The 17314-nt window shown below is 45.4% G+C and overlaps 1 protein-coding gene across 1 annotated transcript in view; it reads right to left on the reverse strand.

Moving 5' to 3' along the window:
- LOC124615663 (venom dipeptidyl peptidase 4-like) overlaps nucleotides 1-17314 on the reverse strand; it is a 352342-nt gene that overhangs the window by 136231 nt on the left and 198797 nt on the right. Inside the window, exons 8-9 of the mRNA XM_047143691.1 lie at nucleotides 13734-13897; nucleotides 6433-6556 (exon numbers count right to left, since the gene is read on the reverse strand). Coding sequence (XP_046999647.1) covers nucleotides 6433-6556; nucleotides 13734-13897 — 288 coding nt within the window. The remainder of the gene's footprint in view (nucleotides 1-6432; nucleotides 6557-13733; nucleotides 13898-17314) is intronic.

Here is a 17314-nt window from a genome sequence, read left to right on the forward strand (position 1 = left end):
CCGCAAGTAATCTTCCCGAAAACACGTAAATAGGAGGACATCGAGGAACACATGAAGAAGCTTGCGATTTTTCCTTTCTGTGGCTCAGGGAGACGATAGATTAGCCGCCTCCTGAAGAGGCGTAAAAACGTTTCGTTCTTCTGGGCTCCAACAAAAATTAGACAGCTCAGGAGGTCTCTGAAAGGCGATGTAGACCGCAGAACACAAGAAGTACATAAAATCACATAGGTGTGGGTGACGAGAGTCATATGTTGGACATACTGCGGGTGCTATTGGACAGCGCTGTGTAGAACACGAGAAGCGCTTCCGCCTACGGTTCTCTGGAAAATCAGCGGTAGCAGAACATGCTCTAGGCAACGGACATCGTATTGCATTCGAAGAGAGGTATGTTATTACATGGACTAACTGGTATAGTATAGTAAAAGATGAATTCGAAATAAAAAATTTATGAGAAAACCCTCAACAGAGACGGTGTCCTGTAGCGAGGCACAGCTTAGGACCCGGCCATCGGGAGGTTCAAGCGTGTGCGGTGGGAGCGCAATGGAAACATTACCTTATATGACGCCGGAACAAACGCCAGTGATATCATAGATGGTAGCACGGCTATATGAAGATGGCAGCAGCAACCATGAGACACTCACCACTTGACAAAGGCCGAGGAGTACTCGGCCGATAGCTCGTGAATTTTAGGCTACTTCACGCGGCTGGTAGCTCTATAGAATTTTAACACTATAATATAATCTGTCTATAAATCTGCAACCTTCACAGGGATTATGTTCCAAATGAACCCAGGCAGTTGATGCAAACACAAAACACAGACAGGCATAGCATTTTTATTTACATAACAACAGTCTACCATAAGCTGTCGTCGACATTACAAGGCCACATTTCAGAGATCCGCCCGACATGGAGCTATTCAAGGCATGTCTCTATGGTAGTTCACAGAACCAAAACAGTGTGAACTAACGGGTTTTCAGGTCCGTAAGGCTTCCTTGCACTGCATCTTTGAGTCCATGTCTCCTCACACACAACCTCAGCACTGTTATAGCTGGTTTCAGAAATGACAGCGGTTCTAGTTTAGGTTTTTTCCGCGCACCTGCGTCACACAGTCTTCCACAAACAATAAGCGTTCAGTAACGTTCTGTACGCTGAGCTGTTGACGTCGAAGCCACTTCGAGCATTAAACGTGGCGGTAGCGAGTTATTTGCTGAATTTTTTTTCCTTTTGTTGCAAGTTGAAATTGCCCATGGTGGTAAGCAACAAATTATATAAGGGACAGTCAGATGAAAACGAGGTAAACTGTTTATTACACACATCAAAAAAAACTTTTGCATCACCTCGGTTCCGAGAATTCCGGAACCTGCACAGAAAATTGGAATAGAGATCAACATATACATCATTGCCGCCCTTTTTATTCCACATGAAAACCACACATTGCATGTTGTACCACCATACAGCGGGACCTTCAGAGGTGGTGGTTCAGATTGCTGTACACACCGGTACCTCTAATACCCAGTAGCACGTCTTCTGGCATTGATGCATGCCTGTATTCAATGTGACGTACTATCCACATGTTCATCAGGGCAATGTTGGTCCAGATTGACCCACTGCTCAACGGCGATTCGGCGTAGATCCCTCATAGTGGTTGGTGGGTCACGTCGTCCATCAACAGCCGTTTTCAGTCTATCCCAGGCATGTTCGATAAGGTTCATGTCTGGAGAACATGCTGGCCACTCTAGTTGGGCGGTGTCGTCATCATCAAGGAAGTCATGGGGGCGCGAACTGTCGTCCATGAAGATGAATGCCTCACCCATATGCTGCCGATATGGTTGCACTATCGGTCGGAGGATGGCATTCACGTATCGTACAGCCGTTACGGCGCTTTCTGTGACCTCCAGCGGCGTACGTCGGCCCCACACAATGCCACCCCAAAACAGCACGGAACCTCCATCTTGCTGCACTCGCTGGACAGTAAGGCATTCAGCCTCACTGGGTTGCCTCCAAACACGTTTCCGACGATTGTCTGGTTGAAGGTGTATGCGACACTCATCGGTGAAGAGAACGTGATGCCAATCCTGAGCGGTCCATTCGGCATGTTGCTGGGCTCATCTGTACCCCCCTGCATGGTGTCGTGGTTGCAAAGATGGACCTCGCCATGGACGTCGTTGGGCATCATGCAGCCTATTGCGCACGGTTTGAGTCCTAACACAACGTCATGTGATGGACGAAAAGCATTATTCAACATGGTGGCGTTGCTATCAGGATTCCTCCTAGCCATAATCCGTAGGTAGCGGTCATCCACAGCAGTAGTAGCCCTTGGGAGGCCTGAGCGAGGCATGTCATCGACAGTTCCTGTCTCTCTGTATCTGCTCCATGTCCGAACAAGATCGCTTTGGTTCACTCCGAGACTACTGGACACTTGGCTTATTGAGAGCCCTTCCTGGCACAAAGTAACAATTCGGACATCGAACCGCGGTATTGGCCGTCTTGGCATGGTTGAACTAGAGACAACACGAGACGTGTACCTCCTTCCTGGTGGAATGACTGGAACTGATCGGCTGTCGGACGCCCTCAGTCTAATAGGCGCTGCTCATGCATGGTTGTTTACATCTTTGGGCGGGTTTAGTGACATCTCTGAATAGTCAAAGGGACTATGTTTGTGATGCATTATCCACAGTGAACGTTTATCTTCAAGAGATCTGGGAACCGGGGTGATGCAAAACTCTTTTTGATGTGTGTATTTCAGAAGTAATCATCATAAATCTTAACACATTTAGTCGACTACGAGGCAAGAGTGTCAGCGCCTTAATGAAAAATGTCTGCGGTTGCCTTTGGAACTATGATGGTATCGAGACGTGGTAGCTTTTGGCCGAAGCATATAGGTGGCCACTAATGTCTTTCTTCAGGGCTCCAAAAAATAGGTACGCCAACTCTGGGGGAAATATTTTTTTTCTTTGAATGCGAGGGCACATTTCTCAATGACTTTCTGGAACACGGCGCTACAATTAACGCACAGCAGTATCTAGACACTTTGCAAAAACTGAAGTGCGCCATTTTGTTGAAACGCTCGGAATGTTGACGGACGCCATCATACTGTTACAGAATAATGCCCACCCTCACGTTGCCAACGTTGTTTCGCTGCGGAATTTCCGCTGGCAAACCATTACACAGTTTCCATACAGTCCCAATCTCTCCTCATGGGATTTCCATATTGTAGGGAGTGTGAAAAAAGGTATTGTGGCCGTCTATTTGCTTCGGACGAAGAGGCGCAAGCCTGGGCGCAGTCATGATTTCGTAGGCAACCGCAGAAATCCTTCCACGAAGGCACTGGCCATCTTGTGCTGCATCGGGATAAATGTACAATCCTGGAAATGGAAAAAACAACACATTGACACCAGTGTGTCAGACCCACCATACTTGCTCCGGACACTGCGAGAGGGCTGTACAAGCAATGATCACACGCACGGCACAGCGGACACACCAGGAACCGCGGTGTTGGCCGTCGAATGGCGCTAGCTGCGCAGCATTTGTGCACCGCCGCCGTCAGTGTCAGCCAGTTTGCCGTGGCATACGGAGCTCCATCGCAGTCTTTAACACTGGTAGCATGCCGCGACAGCGTGGACGTGAACCGTATGTGCAGTTGACGGACTTTGAGCGAGGGCGTATAGTGGGCATGCGGGAGGCCGGGTGGACGTACCGCCGAATTGCTCAACACGTGGGGCGTGAGGTCTCCACAGTACATCGATGTTGTCGCCAGTGGTCGGCGGAAGGTGCACGTGCCCGTCGACCTGGGACCGGACCGCAGCGACGCACGGATGCACGCCAAGACCGTAGGATCCTACGCAGTGCCGTAGGGGACCGCACCGCCACTTCCCAGCAAATTAGGGACACTGTTGCTCCTGGGGTATCGGCGAGGACCATTCGCAACCGTCTCCATGAAGCTGGGCTACGGTCCCGCACACCGTTAGGCCGTCTTCCGCTCACGCCCCAACATCGTGCAGCCCGCCTCCAGTGGTGCCGCGACAGGCGTGAATGGAGGGACGAATGGAGACGTGTCGTCTTCAGCGATGAGAGTCGCTTCTGCCTTGGTGCCAATGATGGTCGTATGCGTGTTTGGCGCCGTGCAGGTGAGCGCCACAATCTGGACTGCATACGACCGAGGCACACAGAGCCAACACCCGGCATCATGGTGTGGGGAGCGATCTCCTACACTGGCCGTACACCACTGGTGATCGTCGAGGGGACACTGAATAGTGCACGGTACATCCAAACCGTCATCGAACCCATCGTTCTACCATTCCTAGACCGGCAAGGGAACTTGCTGTTCCAACAGGACAATGCACGTCCGCATGTATCCCGTGCCACCCAACGTGCTCTAGAAGGTGTAAGTCAACTACCCTGGCCAGCAAGATCTCCGGATCTGTCCCCCATTGAGCATGTTTGGGACTGGATGAAGCGTCGTCTCACGCGGTCTGCACGTCCAGCACGTACGCTGGTCCATCTGAGGCGCCAGGTGGAAATGGCATGGCAAGGCGTTCCACAGGACTACATCCAGCATCTCTACGATCGTCTCCATGGGAGAATGGCAGCCTGCATTGCTGCGAAAGGTGGATATATACTGTACTAGTGCCGACATTGTGCCTGCTCTGTTGCCTGTGTCTATGTGCCTGTGGTTCTGTCAGTGTGATCATGTGATGTATCTGACCCCAGGAATGTGTCAATAAAGTTTCCCCTTCCTGGGACAATGAATTCACGGTGTTCTTATTTCAATTTCCAGGAGTGTATTAACACTTAACTTTACTTACTTTTTGTCTCTCTGTCTGGTTTTGATTTGACTGACCCTTATACATTTTAGCGAGAGAGAGAGGCGTAATTTGCAGGATACACGCTTTCTTCAAGTCCATCCGTGCGTTTACCGGAGTTATCACTTGGAACCAGCAGCACTGCTGTCCCTGACCGTACCACGAGCTGCGCGGTCCGCCGTCGTTCGTCTGTCTCACTGTACCACCACTGTCCGCATTAGCACGTAATATCGTCTACAGATCTTTTTATGTCCGCAGACTACCTATTTGGGTCAGCAATGAAATCTTCAGATCTGCAGACAGACATGGGAAAAACTCTTTTATAACTGGTAAATTGTCTACGGCTTAAAACAATAAAATAGGCCACAATAAGAAGTATTACCGAAATGCATTTTAGATATGACGAGGCGTGCCTGTTTTAAAAACATGTCGTAATATAATGGAGCATCGATGGCAATATGGGTACAATATATTAGAATACATTTTTAAAGCAGGTGTGACTGGTCATATTTAATGTGCATTGTGTTCACATGTCAGTAATACTTTTTATTACGGCCTATTTTACTGTTTTAAGCTGTAGACGATCTACTGGTTGTAAAAGTGCTTTCCCTTATTTTGCTACAGATCAGAAGATAATCATTGAAAACCGAAACCGGTAGTCTGAGGATCTAACAAGTTTGTGATAACAGAAGGAAATAAATTTATTCTACATTTTCTGGATCACTCTTCTATTCTCAACCACGTCGTAGCTTGTGAATCTATTATTATTCGGTTATGTATGTACCTTCCTTGCATGTACCGCAAAGTCTGTTGAATAACACTTTATTAGTACAACCGGTTCCGTGAGTTGCATGATCAGGTACGTAATCAAATCATTTACGGCGAAACGTAGAGACTACTGGACGCCCCTGTCACTGTCACGCTGCTGTGAAAGTCCTTAAAAGGAACGGTATCGAAAGTTTTGCTCAGGTATTTAACATGGGCGTCTACCTCTTATTTCGACAACCACTCTTTTAAGGAAGTTTTGGTACAATATGAAGACTGATGGGGGCGTCCAACAATTTCTATGTTTCACAGTTAAAGATTTGATTACGTAATGCAACCTTAGTGTTGCGAAACAGGTTGTGCTAATAAAGCATTACGTGACAGCTGTGTCGGTTTTGTTTAAGAAAAATAAAATCGCTATAGAGCGTTGTGTTTGCATTGGACCAAGAATGTAATTTACAAAGCAAACGACAAAGAATTACGTTATTATTGTAAATTATCGTAGGTAACTTAATGGTTGACTGTTGCAAAATGTTATCCAAATATGAAAACAGGTTCGACAGATATATTATCTGTGGAATAACGTAAAAGTTTCAGTGACAGATTGTTTCAGTGTACATGCTGTGACGAACGTGTCTCAGAAATTTTTAGAAAATAATTTAGAAATACATAGAAATAAGCTAAATAGTAAATTCGTTATTTTAAAGCGGAAAGTTTTTACTTCGTTCGTACACGAAAAACCCGAACACGAAATCGTCATTTCCTGGGTCCAGGTCCCCATATTAGCACTTTTGTTTAAGTGTAAGAAGTGGACGCTTCACTTTCTGAACGAAATACACCTCTGGCTGAGAGAGAGAGTACGTACCCTATCTATGCCGCCAGAGCTTGTGTTGTAGCTCACGAACTGCACCACGTTGCCCACACGGTTTGCCCACGAAGCCAGAAGTGTGTCAGGGCTCGCCCAGGTGACAGCGTAAAGGATGAGGTCCCTGCAAGGACAAGAAATGATATGAAATGTAGTTTGTGGAGGTCACGATGTCAGTTTGGCGAAATACGAGTGCAAAGACAAAACAATTACAGCCCAAATCTGTAAGAGCTGAAACCGAACTCCACCGACAAAATGATAAATCATAATATTTTAGTATTATAATAGATTTATCTGACTAGCATTAGAACAAAAGGGATGTTTTCTACAATTAAAACATTATCCAGCAATATTTTTAACCAGTGGTACTCGTTAAGTATCAACGATGTTTTCGTAATGGGTTGAACTAATGGACCATTGTCGCAGATGCTGACAACGTTGTCGCAACAGCATCGACTGACTGTAAGACTATTCACATCAGGTTAACTTAGAACTTTTGTAATGCATATCCAGTAAATTTTACTGAGAAAATTGAAGAATAACGCTATTCATGTCGAATCCTGTCTCCTCGATATTGTCATAAACCTCAGTAACTTATCTCGACTAGGAACGACGTCGCTTCTATTGTAATGGAAGGAGTATCCTTGATGAATTTGTAGTCTGCCAATTAACAAAACTAATGTATTTCAAAACTGTGCCAGTTTTCTTTTTCGTGCAAAAGTGTCTGCATTACAATAATTTCTCAGTAAGTCTGTTCATATAACAATCAGGGACATGTAAAACATATGTGATTAGGATGAAAGTGTTATTACAACAACAGAAAAAATATTTGAACACACTAATAATGACCAATTAAAACTATATTTTCTCTACTTTTCCATGATTTTCTGTTAGTATTTCAGCGTTGCAAATTATTTTAATTTCAGGTTTAGAATTCAAAATTATTTTAAACAGTGAAATACTATAATCTTTATTTTTGAAGTTTATGAGTTTAGCAATTCGAATCTCCTGCAGAGGAAAATTTGCCTCCTTTGTGTGAAGTAACGTATTTTGACTGTAGTAGATATCTCACCTATTTCACCATGTAGCCACTTCCGTAACAATTATTTGCATGTTCCTTTTTTCTCCAAGTTATTACACTTTATTTTCTTTAGCGATTTAAAACCGTATTTAAATTGTTTTTTTTGTTTGGTAAAGAGATTCTGCTGGTTTCGTGTATGAGCTGTCTCGTCATTAGACGTTTATTTAAGCAGCTTACAAAAGAAGCTCATCGAAGAAAAAGTTAGTCGCCCCAGTGCGCACGCGTAGATGAATCGTGAAGCCTTTGCAGATGGCAGAGCGATCGAGTCACGTGCTCAACCGCACGAGCAATTGGCTCTACGTGAGATCAACGCAGCAGCGAGCAGTGAGACATTTACGAGTATGATTCGTAAACATGGGTAAATGTAAGGACGTAACAGAGTGGCGAAAGAGGCAGTCGTGTTTGGCCATGTCCGAGGGCACACACTGTGTGAAGTTGACTGAGTTTTTGGTGTTTTGTGGAAGACTATTCGACGCGTCTCCAAGCAGTGGCGTAACGCACGTGGCCACGCTACGTCAGAACTGTGGTCGGAGAAAGATCCTGGCAGAGCTACCGGAAGCGCGTTTTACGGCTTGTGAAACAAAATCGCGTCCAAATCCAATAGAAATTAGTGCAGGAATGAATGAAGGTCCATCCCCACCTGTTAGTGAGAGAACATTGCGGCTGAAATCGCACGCAATGATCTTTATTGGAGTCAGCCACCTCGCAGGAGGCCTTTCTTCACAAGGGCACATAAAGCTGCGGGACGGCACTGTGGAAGCAATCATCGAACATAGACAGCAGCTGATTGGCTGACAGAATCGCGTTTGGGCCTATATTCAAATGAAGTCACAATGCACCGTATGGCCAAATGAACCATTTCATGCTGAACGTATGGAAGATCAGATTCAAGCCAGAGATGGGTCTGTGATGTTTTGGGGGCGTTTATCCTGTCATGAATTGGGTCTACTAAGAGAGGTGACCACTAACAAAATGTTCAAATGTGTGTTAAATCTTATGGGACTTAACTGTTAGGGTCATCAGTCCCTAAGCGTACACACTTTTTAACCTAAATTACCCTAAGGACAAACACACACACACCTATGCCCGAGGGAGGACTCGAACCTCCGCCGGGGCCAGCCGCATAGGACCACTAACATGAACCATTACGTTTAAATGAACATCCCTAATGATCAGGCGCTGCAGTTCAACCAACATCTGCATGATGAGTGTACTATTGACACCCCTGTTTTTTTCAAGGTAATAACAGAAGAGTTCATCGAGCTAAAAGAACATGTGATGGTGTTCTGAACAGTCCGCCGCCCTGTTACATCTCGGCTGACCTTCAGAATCACTTGACTTTAACGCCATAACAAATCTGCGAGACACGTTGGAACAGCAGGTAAAACAACAGCTCAGTGTCCCCGCAATTTGGTGCGACGCACCTGCACAACCGTGTTGACTCATCGAACCGAAACGTTTATCAAGTCTACGGTTCAGATTACACGTTGTGAAATGATGCTTGTTATGATTTCCTTAGGAGTCACAATTTTTTTTCTCTGGTGAGCTTAATTACTGTTTCGATAACCAGGTAACAACCTAGGTCAGTAGTTCCCGACCTTTCTTACACCATTACCCCTGAGTGCAATCAGATATTAGCTTGTGCCGCTACCTCCCTCGTTGGCATTTGCTGTCCTCCCACTCACATTACAACCGACTTTAGCATCTGACTAAACTGTAGAACGAAAGATTTTTCTTGGAATACTTTTATTTTTAAAAAGATGGTAGATGTGAAAGATGAATGATATTTTGCTAAGGCCATCAGTCCCTAAGCTTACACACTACTTAACCTAAATTATCCTAAGGACAAACACACACACCCATGCCAGAGGGAGGACTCAAGCCTCCGCCGGGACCAGCCACACAGTCCATGACTGTAGCGCCTTAGACCGCGCGGCGGTGAGTGCAAGGTTTTATTCTTAACACCAATTCCCATATTAATTTTGAATAGCATTAGTGTGAATAGATTTTTCTACAATACATTGGTACAAGCCTGCGACGTATCACTCGCTCGGTGCAATAAACTTCAAAAGCACACTGTGAAATAAACTTCAGTAGGCTAGAAACAATATTGTTAAAAGATGTTTAGCTTTACCGTGTTTGCGTAACCGAATATTTAACAGTAATTGCTTTCGAGTACTATTACTTGAAATTCACGTGTACGTATGAGCATTCCATTAAGAACTAAGTAATCTATGCGATAAAATATTAAGTTAGCTGCGGTAAAACAGTACAGTATCTCTCTGTGACTGTAGAACATATATTCAGGTACGACAGCGAACTGAGACTAGACAACTGTAGAGTAACGTTAATAGGTACATCAAACGTCTACCAAACAATGACGGTCCAATTAATCGTACTTAATTAAAATGGTTCAAAAGGCTCTGAGCACTATGGGACTTAACATCTCAGGCCATCAGTCCCTTAGAACTTAGAACTACTTAAACCTAACTAACCTAAGGACAACACACACATCCATGCCCGAGGCAGGATTCGAACCTGCGGCCCTAGCGGTCACGCGGTTCCAGACTGGCGCGCCTAGAACCGCTCGGGTACTTAATTATTCAGTGTTGTAAATCGTACTTGCTCATGAAAGTGACACAATGCAAACTACTTGCAATGATCATTGCAAGGTTGTAATAGGCCCTTGCTGAGAGCGGCACACTGTTGCACGTCTTGAGTACGACAATCATCAGTGAAACTGCAAAGAAGCCGACTGGAGGCGAGTAGTCTGACCTAACGCGTCATGATTTTGTCTCTTCAAATAATGAAGGGTGTGGAGCATACAAACGTCCCAATGAAGTGGTTCACTCATAGTGTACAGAGGGTGTGGTTCACGCCAGTGAAGTTTCTCTGATGTATCAGAGGTGGTTCTCGTACCATGATTTGAGCCCACGCTTTCAGATTATCGTGAACATGAACAAGTATTTCAACCTACTCGGTGACCACATGTTTATCTTTAATCGACAGCTTTGAGATGAGTCTGCTGTAGACACCGCTGTTTTCCAAGATGTCAGAATCCAGGCTGCCTACCTACGTTTCTGGTTTGATGAACACTGTCACCCAGTCGCACCTCGACCGCTACGTCAGATGAACTTACTCCCATAGAAAATGGATCTGGCCATCTGAAAGCCCGAGTGAAAGGGGGGAATCAACATTCCCTTGTTGGTAGATCAATCTGATCCAATCACCAGTGAGAGGAGTCAGCTGATCTTAGCGGAGAAGCTTGTGGACATGTATTGAGGCCATTATGAATGCTATATTCGGAAATTCTGAGTAGGTATTAAAATTCATGGAGAAGAAGTAAAAACTCTGAGGTTCGCCGATGACATTGTAATTCTGTCAGAGACAGCAAAGGACTTGGAAGAGCAGTTGAACGGAATGGACAATGTCTTGAAAGGAGGATGTAAGATGAACATCAACAAAAGCAAAACGAGGATAATGGAATGTAGTCAAATTAAATCGGGTGATGCTGAGGGGATTAGATTAGGAAATGAGACACTTAAAGTAGTAAAGGAGTTTTGCTATTTAGGGAGTAAAATAACTGATGATGGTCGAAGTAGAGAGGATATAAAATGTAGACTGGCAATGGCAAGGAAATCGTTTGCGAAGAAGAGAAATTTGTTAACATCGAGTATAGATTTAAGTGTCAGGAAGTCGTTTCTGAAAGTATTTGTATGAAGTGTAGCCATGTATGGAAGTGAAACATGGACGATAACTAGTTTTGACAAGAAGGGAATAGAAGCTTTCGAAATGTGGTGCTACAGAAGAATGCTGAAGATAAGGTGGGTAGATCACGTAACTAATGAGGAGGTATTGAAAAGGATTGGGGAGAAGAGACGTTTGTGGCACAACTTGACTAGAAGAAGGGATCGGTTGGTAGGACATGTTTTGAGGCATCAAGGGATCACAAATTTAGCATTGGAGGGCAGCGTGGAGGGTAAAAATCGTAGAGGGAGACCAAGAGATCAATACACTAAGCACATTCAGAAGGATGTAGGTTGCAGTAGGTACTGGGAGATGAAGAAGCTTGCACAGGATAGAGTAGCATGGAGAGCTGCATCAAACCAGTCTCAGGACTGAAGACCACACAACAACAGGCCGTGTTGAAAGGTGTTAGCGTGATGTCTCGTGGAACTGACTAAATCTTTATCTGGGGTTTCATGTCAAGAGTGTGCCACATGCTGGTACCATTGTGTTCCTCAGTACAGAGACCGGTGATAGATGCGGAGGGGGAACGGAGTTGGTAGCAGAGCAATGAGGCCTTGCCACGAGCCGCCGCAACAGTTCAAACTGATATAGCGAACCTTGGAAAGGCTTTGCGGCCACTGTCCAGCTAGGAGTGAGATTTTCACTTATGTAGGGTGACCAACAATGATTTTAACAGTAAATAACATGAAAACAAAGATCGACAGAAGAACGTAACGAATGCTGCGTTTATTGTGAAAGTTAAAGGATTTAATGCAGAAGTTCGGCAGTAGTAGTTACAAAATGTGCCAACAGATGGCACTGTAATCGCAAAACGTAATGTCAATCGAGAATACCCCGAATGGACGATCACTTCAACCACCGAAACGTGAAAGGAGGTCAGCGTTTTGAAGGAAGAGGTTGAAATGATGTACGTTATCGAACAGCATGCGTTTCTGGAATGCCGTATTATGGCAACAATGCACAGTTTTGAGTTTCGCGATAAGCGGGAAGTCTATATTCGAGTCGAAGTCCGGCACCAATTTTCATATTCCGCTGTAGGTTGTTCATCGGTACCTATTATAGCTAAGTTTAAGTTCGGGAATAAAGTTCAATACTTGAAAGTACAGTTATAAATATTATTTATAAATATTATCTGCTGTTATTGTTCCCCGATTTCAGCAAACTATAACAGACGTAAAACATTTGGAAGTGTAATTGCTATTACTCCCGAGTAACAACCTGGACGAAGGCGAGCAGCACTCGCCGGGACCTCTATCACCATCTTTGACACTTTTCTAGCCCTACGCAGACTTCATACCCACTGCTACCCCACTGATCATGACTAATGTCACTTCAAATCCGGCAACGTTTTCCTGAACATCGCTCAGGCTGAATCGTACACTATTTGCGAAATTCAACAGTTGTAGGAATGCTACCCTAGTTTTCTTCGTCTGCAGATGTACCACACAGACGAAAGTACCATACTAGATAGCCTAAGTAAAAATAAATTTTCCGTGGCAGATTTTTCATCATCATTCAGACACTTCCACCAACTTACCTTATTGAAACGAGAAGTTTCTCATCAGGAGAAGTATCGAATCAGAAGTTTCTCACTTGAATTTTAAGAGTAGCTAGTACTAAATGACAATACAGGCTTTCTCGGCTGGAGATGACGGAGCACTCTCGGGTTGTCAGCCGAGTCGTTCTGCGGCAACGTTTCGACAAGTTTCCTGCCCTTCGTCTCCAGCTGAAGTTGTTATATGAAGATCACGAGCAGGAAACTTGTCGAAACGTTGTCACAGAACGGCGCCTTAACTCTGCTTGAAACCCGAGAAGACTTCATCATAGCCGACACTAGTTGATCGAAAAAATGGAAACTGGACTCATCCTGTTGACTTCGTAGAATTTGTGTTAGTGCTGAGAGAGCTAACGAGAAATCAGAGCCGAACTACGACATTTGCAGCATCGTACAGGTACACCTAGTACTTCCTCTCCGTTTCCAGTTTGTAAGGTTTAAATAATGGTAAACTACACTAAAGTCCTCTTCAAAAGAGCTTATGATTGCAACTAAAACAGAAACGTGATTCGTGTCCTCTCGTTGCTTGTCGTACGGCGAGACGCCAGTGCGTCGCATCGCGCGACCTTTATTGCAACGTGTCCAGTCGCGTCGTGTATCGTCTTAGTGTGAACCGCCCCTAAGATCTGACTTGGCGAGCCAGATTCTCACAATTCTTTGTAATGAATCATTCGATTTGGTTTGTTTCTGGTTCACAGATGGAGCACACTTTCAACCGAAAAGATTTCTGAATAAACAAAACTGGCGATTCTTGGGTTCCGAAAATGCTATTTGTTAGGCGCAGACCCTCTGCTCTCTCATACAGTTACTGTTTGGGCTGCGGTATGGTTAATTTAATTTTAAAAGTCAGGAAGTCCTTTGTTGGATACCCTGTAAATGGAAGAGGAATCATGGCGAGGAAGAAGCGTGACTCACTCTGATACGACGTCGGTGGGAGCGGGTAGTACCATGATGGTGCCCGCCCGAACCCGCGCTTGCGCACTTGTGCGGTTTCCCTTGCCACTGCGCATTCTTGCCCTGGTCGTCCCACCGTCGACCACGGCCACTTTCAGCTGGACCGTCGGGTTTGTCGTTCCAGCCTGTAACACCAGTACAAACTTGCAGCGAAGACATCACAACACAACAGCAAAAATTATCAGTTTCGCCACAACTCGGAACTTGTCTCGTTATTGTGAGTTATTGTAGAACACCCAAATGTGAGTGATGTTATCTACAGCTACGAGCATAGAGAGTCAAGCATCTATCGTTTGGCAGTTGGCTCTTAAAGAAGCAATACACAGTGGAAATAGCTTAAGTTCAAATGATTCAAATGGCTCTGAGCACTATGGGACTTAACATCTGTGGTCATCAGTCCCCTAGAACTTAGAACTACTTAAACCTAACTAAGCTAAGGATATCACACACATCCATGCTCGAGGCAGGATTCGAACCTGCGACCGTAGCGGTCACGCGGTTCCAGACTGAAGCGCCTAGAACCGCACGGCCACACCGGCCGGCCATAGCTTAAGTATGGTGAATCGCCTTGTCCACAGTTGGGAAACAGAAATATAGCAAAGGATAAAAAATTCGTTACCGAGCCATATTTTAGAAAAATCTCAGCGAAACTGGCGAATATATTTAAACCATTCAACCAAAAGTTGGCATTCCGATAGAGAAACTAAACACACACTACACATTTATAAATATATCTGATTGTTTCAAGCATGTCCAAAAGAACAGGTAAATACGCTGAAGAGACAAACTGGCACACCCGCGTAATACCATGCAGGGCCCCCGTGAGCACGCAGAAATGCCGCAGCACGACGTGGCATGGACTCGACTAATTTCTAAAGAATTGAGGCAGGGAATTGATACCATGAATCCTGTAGGGCTGTCCATAAATCCGTAATAGTGCGATTGGGTGGAGATCTCTACTGAACAGGCATCTTAGGAATGCTCAATAATGTTGACGTCTGGGGAGCTTGGTGGCCAGCGGAAATGTTTAAACTCAGAAGACTGTTCCTGGAGGCACTCTGTAGCGATTCTGGACGTGTGGGGAGTCGCATTGTCCTGCTGAAATAGCCCAAGTCCGTTGGAATGCATAATGGACATGAATCGATGCAGGTGATCAGGCAGGATGCTTACGTACGTGTCAACTGTCAGAGTCGTATCTAGACGTATCAGGGGTCCCATATCACTCCAGCTGCACACGCCTCACACCAGCTTGAACAGTCACCTGCAGACATGCAGAGTCCATGGATTCATGAGGTTGTCTCCATACACGTACGCGTCCATCCGCTCTATACAATTTGAAACGAGACTCGTCCCACCAGGCTATATGTTTCCAGTCATCAACATTCGAATGTCTGTGTTGACGGGCCCAGGCGAGGCGTGAATCTTCGTGTCGTGCAGTCACCGAGGGTACATGAGTAGGCTTCCGGCTCCAAAAGCCCATATCGATGATGTTTCGTTGAATGATTTGCACGCTGGCACTTGTTGATGGCCCAGCATTGAAATCTAAATCAATTTGCGCAAGGGTCGCACTTCTGTCTTGAACGATTCTGTTCAGTCGTCGCTGGTCCCGTTCTTGCATGATCTTTTTCGGCAGCAGCAATGTCTGAGATTTGATGTTTCACCGTATTCCTGATATTCGCGGTACACTCGTGAAATTGTCGTACAGGAAAGTCCCCACTTCATCTCTACCTCGGATGTTCTATGTCCCATCGCTCCTGCACCGACCGTAACAGAACGTTTGAACTCACTCAAATCTGGTAACCTGCCATTGAAGAAGCTGTAACCGATCTATTTCCTGCGCGAAACACTTTTGGTCTTATATGCAGATCCCATCGCCGTCTTCTGCCTGTTTACGTATCTCTGTATTTGAAGAGGCATGCCTATACCAGGTTCTTCCGCGCTTCAGTGTATGTACTCCTTGACGGCCATAAAGATCGTTTCCGTGCAGTTGCATTCTGTCTCCCGAACTCTAACGGTTATGAGTGTGAGGCTGCGCGCAATGAGTATGGAGGACAGACGGCACTACGTAAGCAGTGTGCGATAAATTGGGAATTCGAGTTGGACAGGAAGCGTGCTGAGTCACTGTCCGGCACAAACTTGCACTGAATTCATTTGATTGTCAGAATGTCGACAACGTCCTATTTAATTTCATCATATATGGTAAGATATAGTTTAAGATATGAAGTCGGGAATAGTGAACTTACACTCGTAAAATATGTATCATGTATGCGAGGTACGGAGGACAGACAGAAATTTTCGACGAGGTATAAAGAGTGTACAGACGTCTTCACGCTGGAAACATATACGAGACAGGCCGCCCGCGGAAAGAAACTGAGGAGTAGTTAGTGGTGGTGCACATCTCAAAGGAAGGGGAAGGAAAGGTCAGAGAAGTGAGAAAGTCACAGTGCTGATTTTATTCGTTAATTAACTGCTGCATACACTGTTCAGTACGCGCACCGGAGACGACGAGATGCTGCATCCGTAAAACGACCTGATCAACATTTGCACGCAGCAGTTCCAATGGAATCTGTCCAACATGTCCTTGTATATTTGCCTTCAGGTCAAGTGTAGACCGAACGGTACCCGGTAAACGCGCTCTTTTGGATGGCCTCAGAGCTAAAAGTCGCATGGATTCGGATCAACCTTGCAGGCCATTCGTCTGCAAAACCTCTGGAGATAAGAGATAATACGTTCATCGAAGGTCCCATTAATCAGATCTTTCTCTGGGGGAGGGACAAGAGGTGTTGTCCCACCTTGCATGAAAACAATAGTTTTCACACAGTTGTGCTCTCCCAAAGCAGGAATCACATGCTGTACAAAGAGGTCACGAGAACGTGCAGACACCATGGTACATCAGACAGACACTCTGGGTGTGTTCTCTTCGAAGGAGGACAGGCCGAGAATAAGGGTGCTTATGAATCCATGCCACACAGTCACGTACGAGTTCAATGGCTTTTGATGCACACGCGGATTAACAACACCCCAAATTCGGAGTTCTGTGTATTCACTGCACCCTGTAGGGTAAAATGTGCCTCGGAATGTGGAATGGAATGGCTCTGAGCACTATGGGACTTAACATCTATGGTTATCAGTCCCCTAGAACTTAGAACTACTTAAACCTAACTAACCTAAGGACATCACACAACACCCAGTCATCACGAGGCAGAGAAAATACCTGACCCGCCGGGAATCGAACCCGGGAACCCGGGCGTGGGAAGCGAGAACGCTATCGCACGACCACGAGCTAAAATGTGCCTCGGAACTGCATATAATATTTCACAGCCACATGTCATCAACTTCGATCAGTGCCAGAAACCGAAGAGTAAATTCAGAACGCTGCTGCGGGTCATGACATTTCAGTTACTGCGCCCTGTGGATCTTGTACGGATATCAGCGTAAAATGGGCTGCGAAATTGTGCCCGGGACACGTGCTACATGGTTAGTTACGGCAACAGCAACCTGGTTGCTAACTTCCGCCGGGGTGGGACGCTTTCTCTTCCAGG

The sequence above is a fragment of the Schistocerca americana genome, chromosome 5 (genome assembly GCF_021461395.2).
Source record: "Schistocerca americana isolate TAMUIC-IGC-003095 chromosome 5, iqSchAmer2.1, whole genome shotgun sequence".
In the NCBI taxonomy this organism is placed as follows: domain Eukaryota; kingdom Metazoa; phylum Arthropoda; class Insecta; order Orthoptera; family Acrididae; genus Schistocerca; species Schistocerca americana.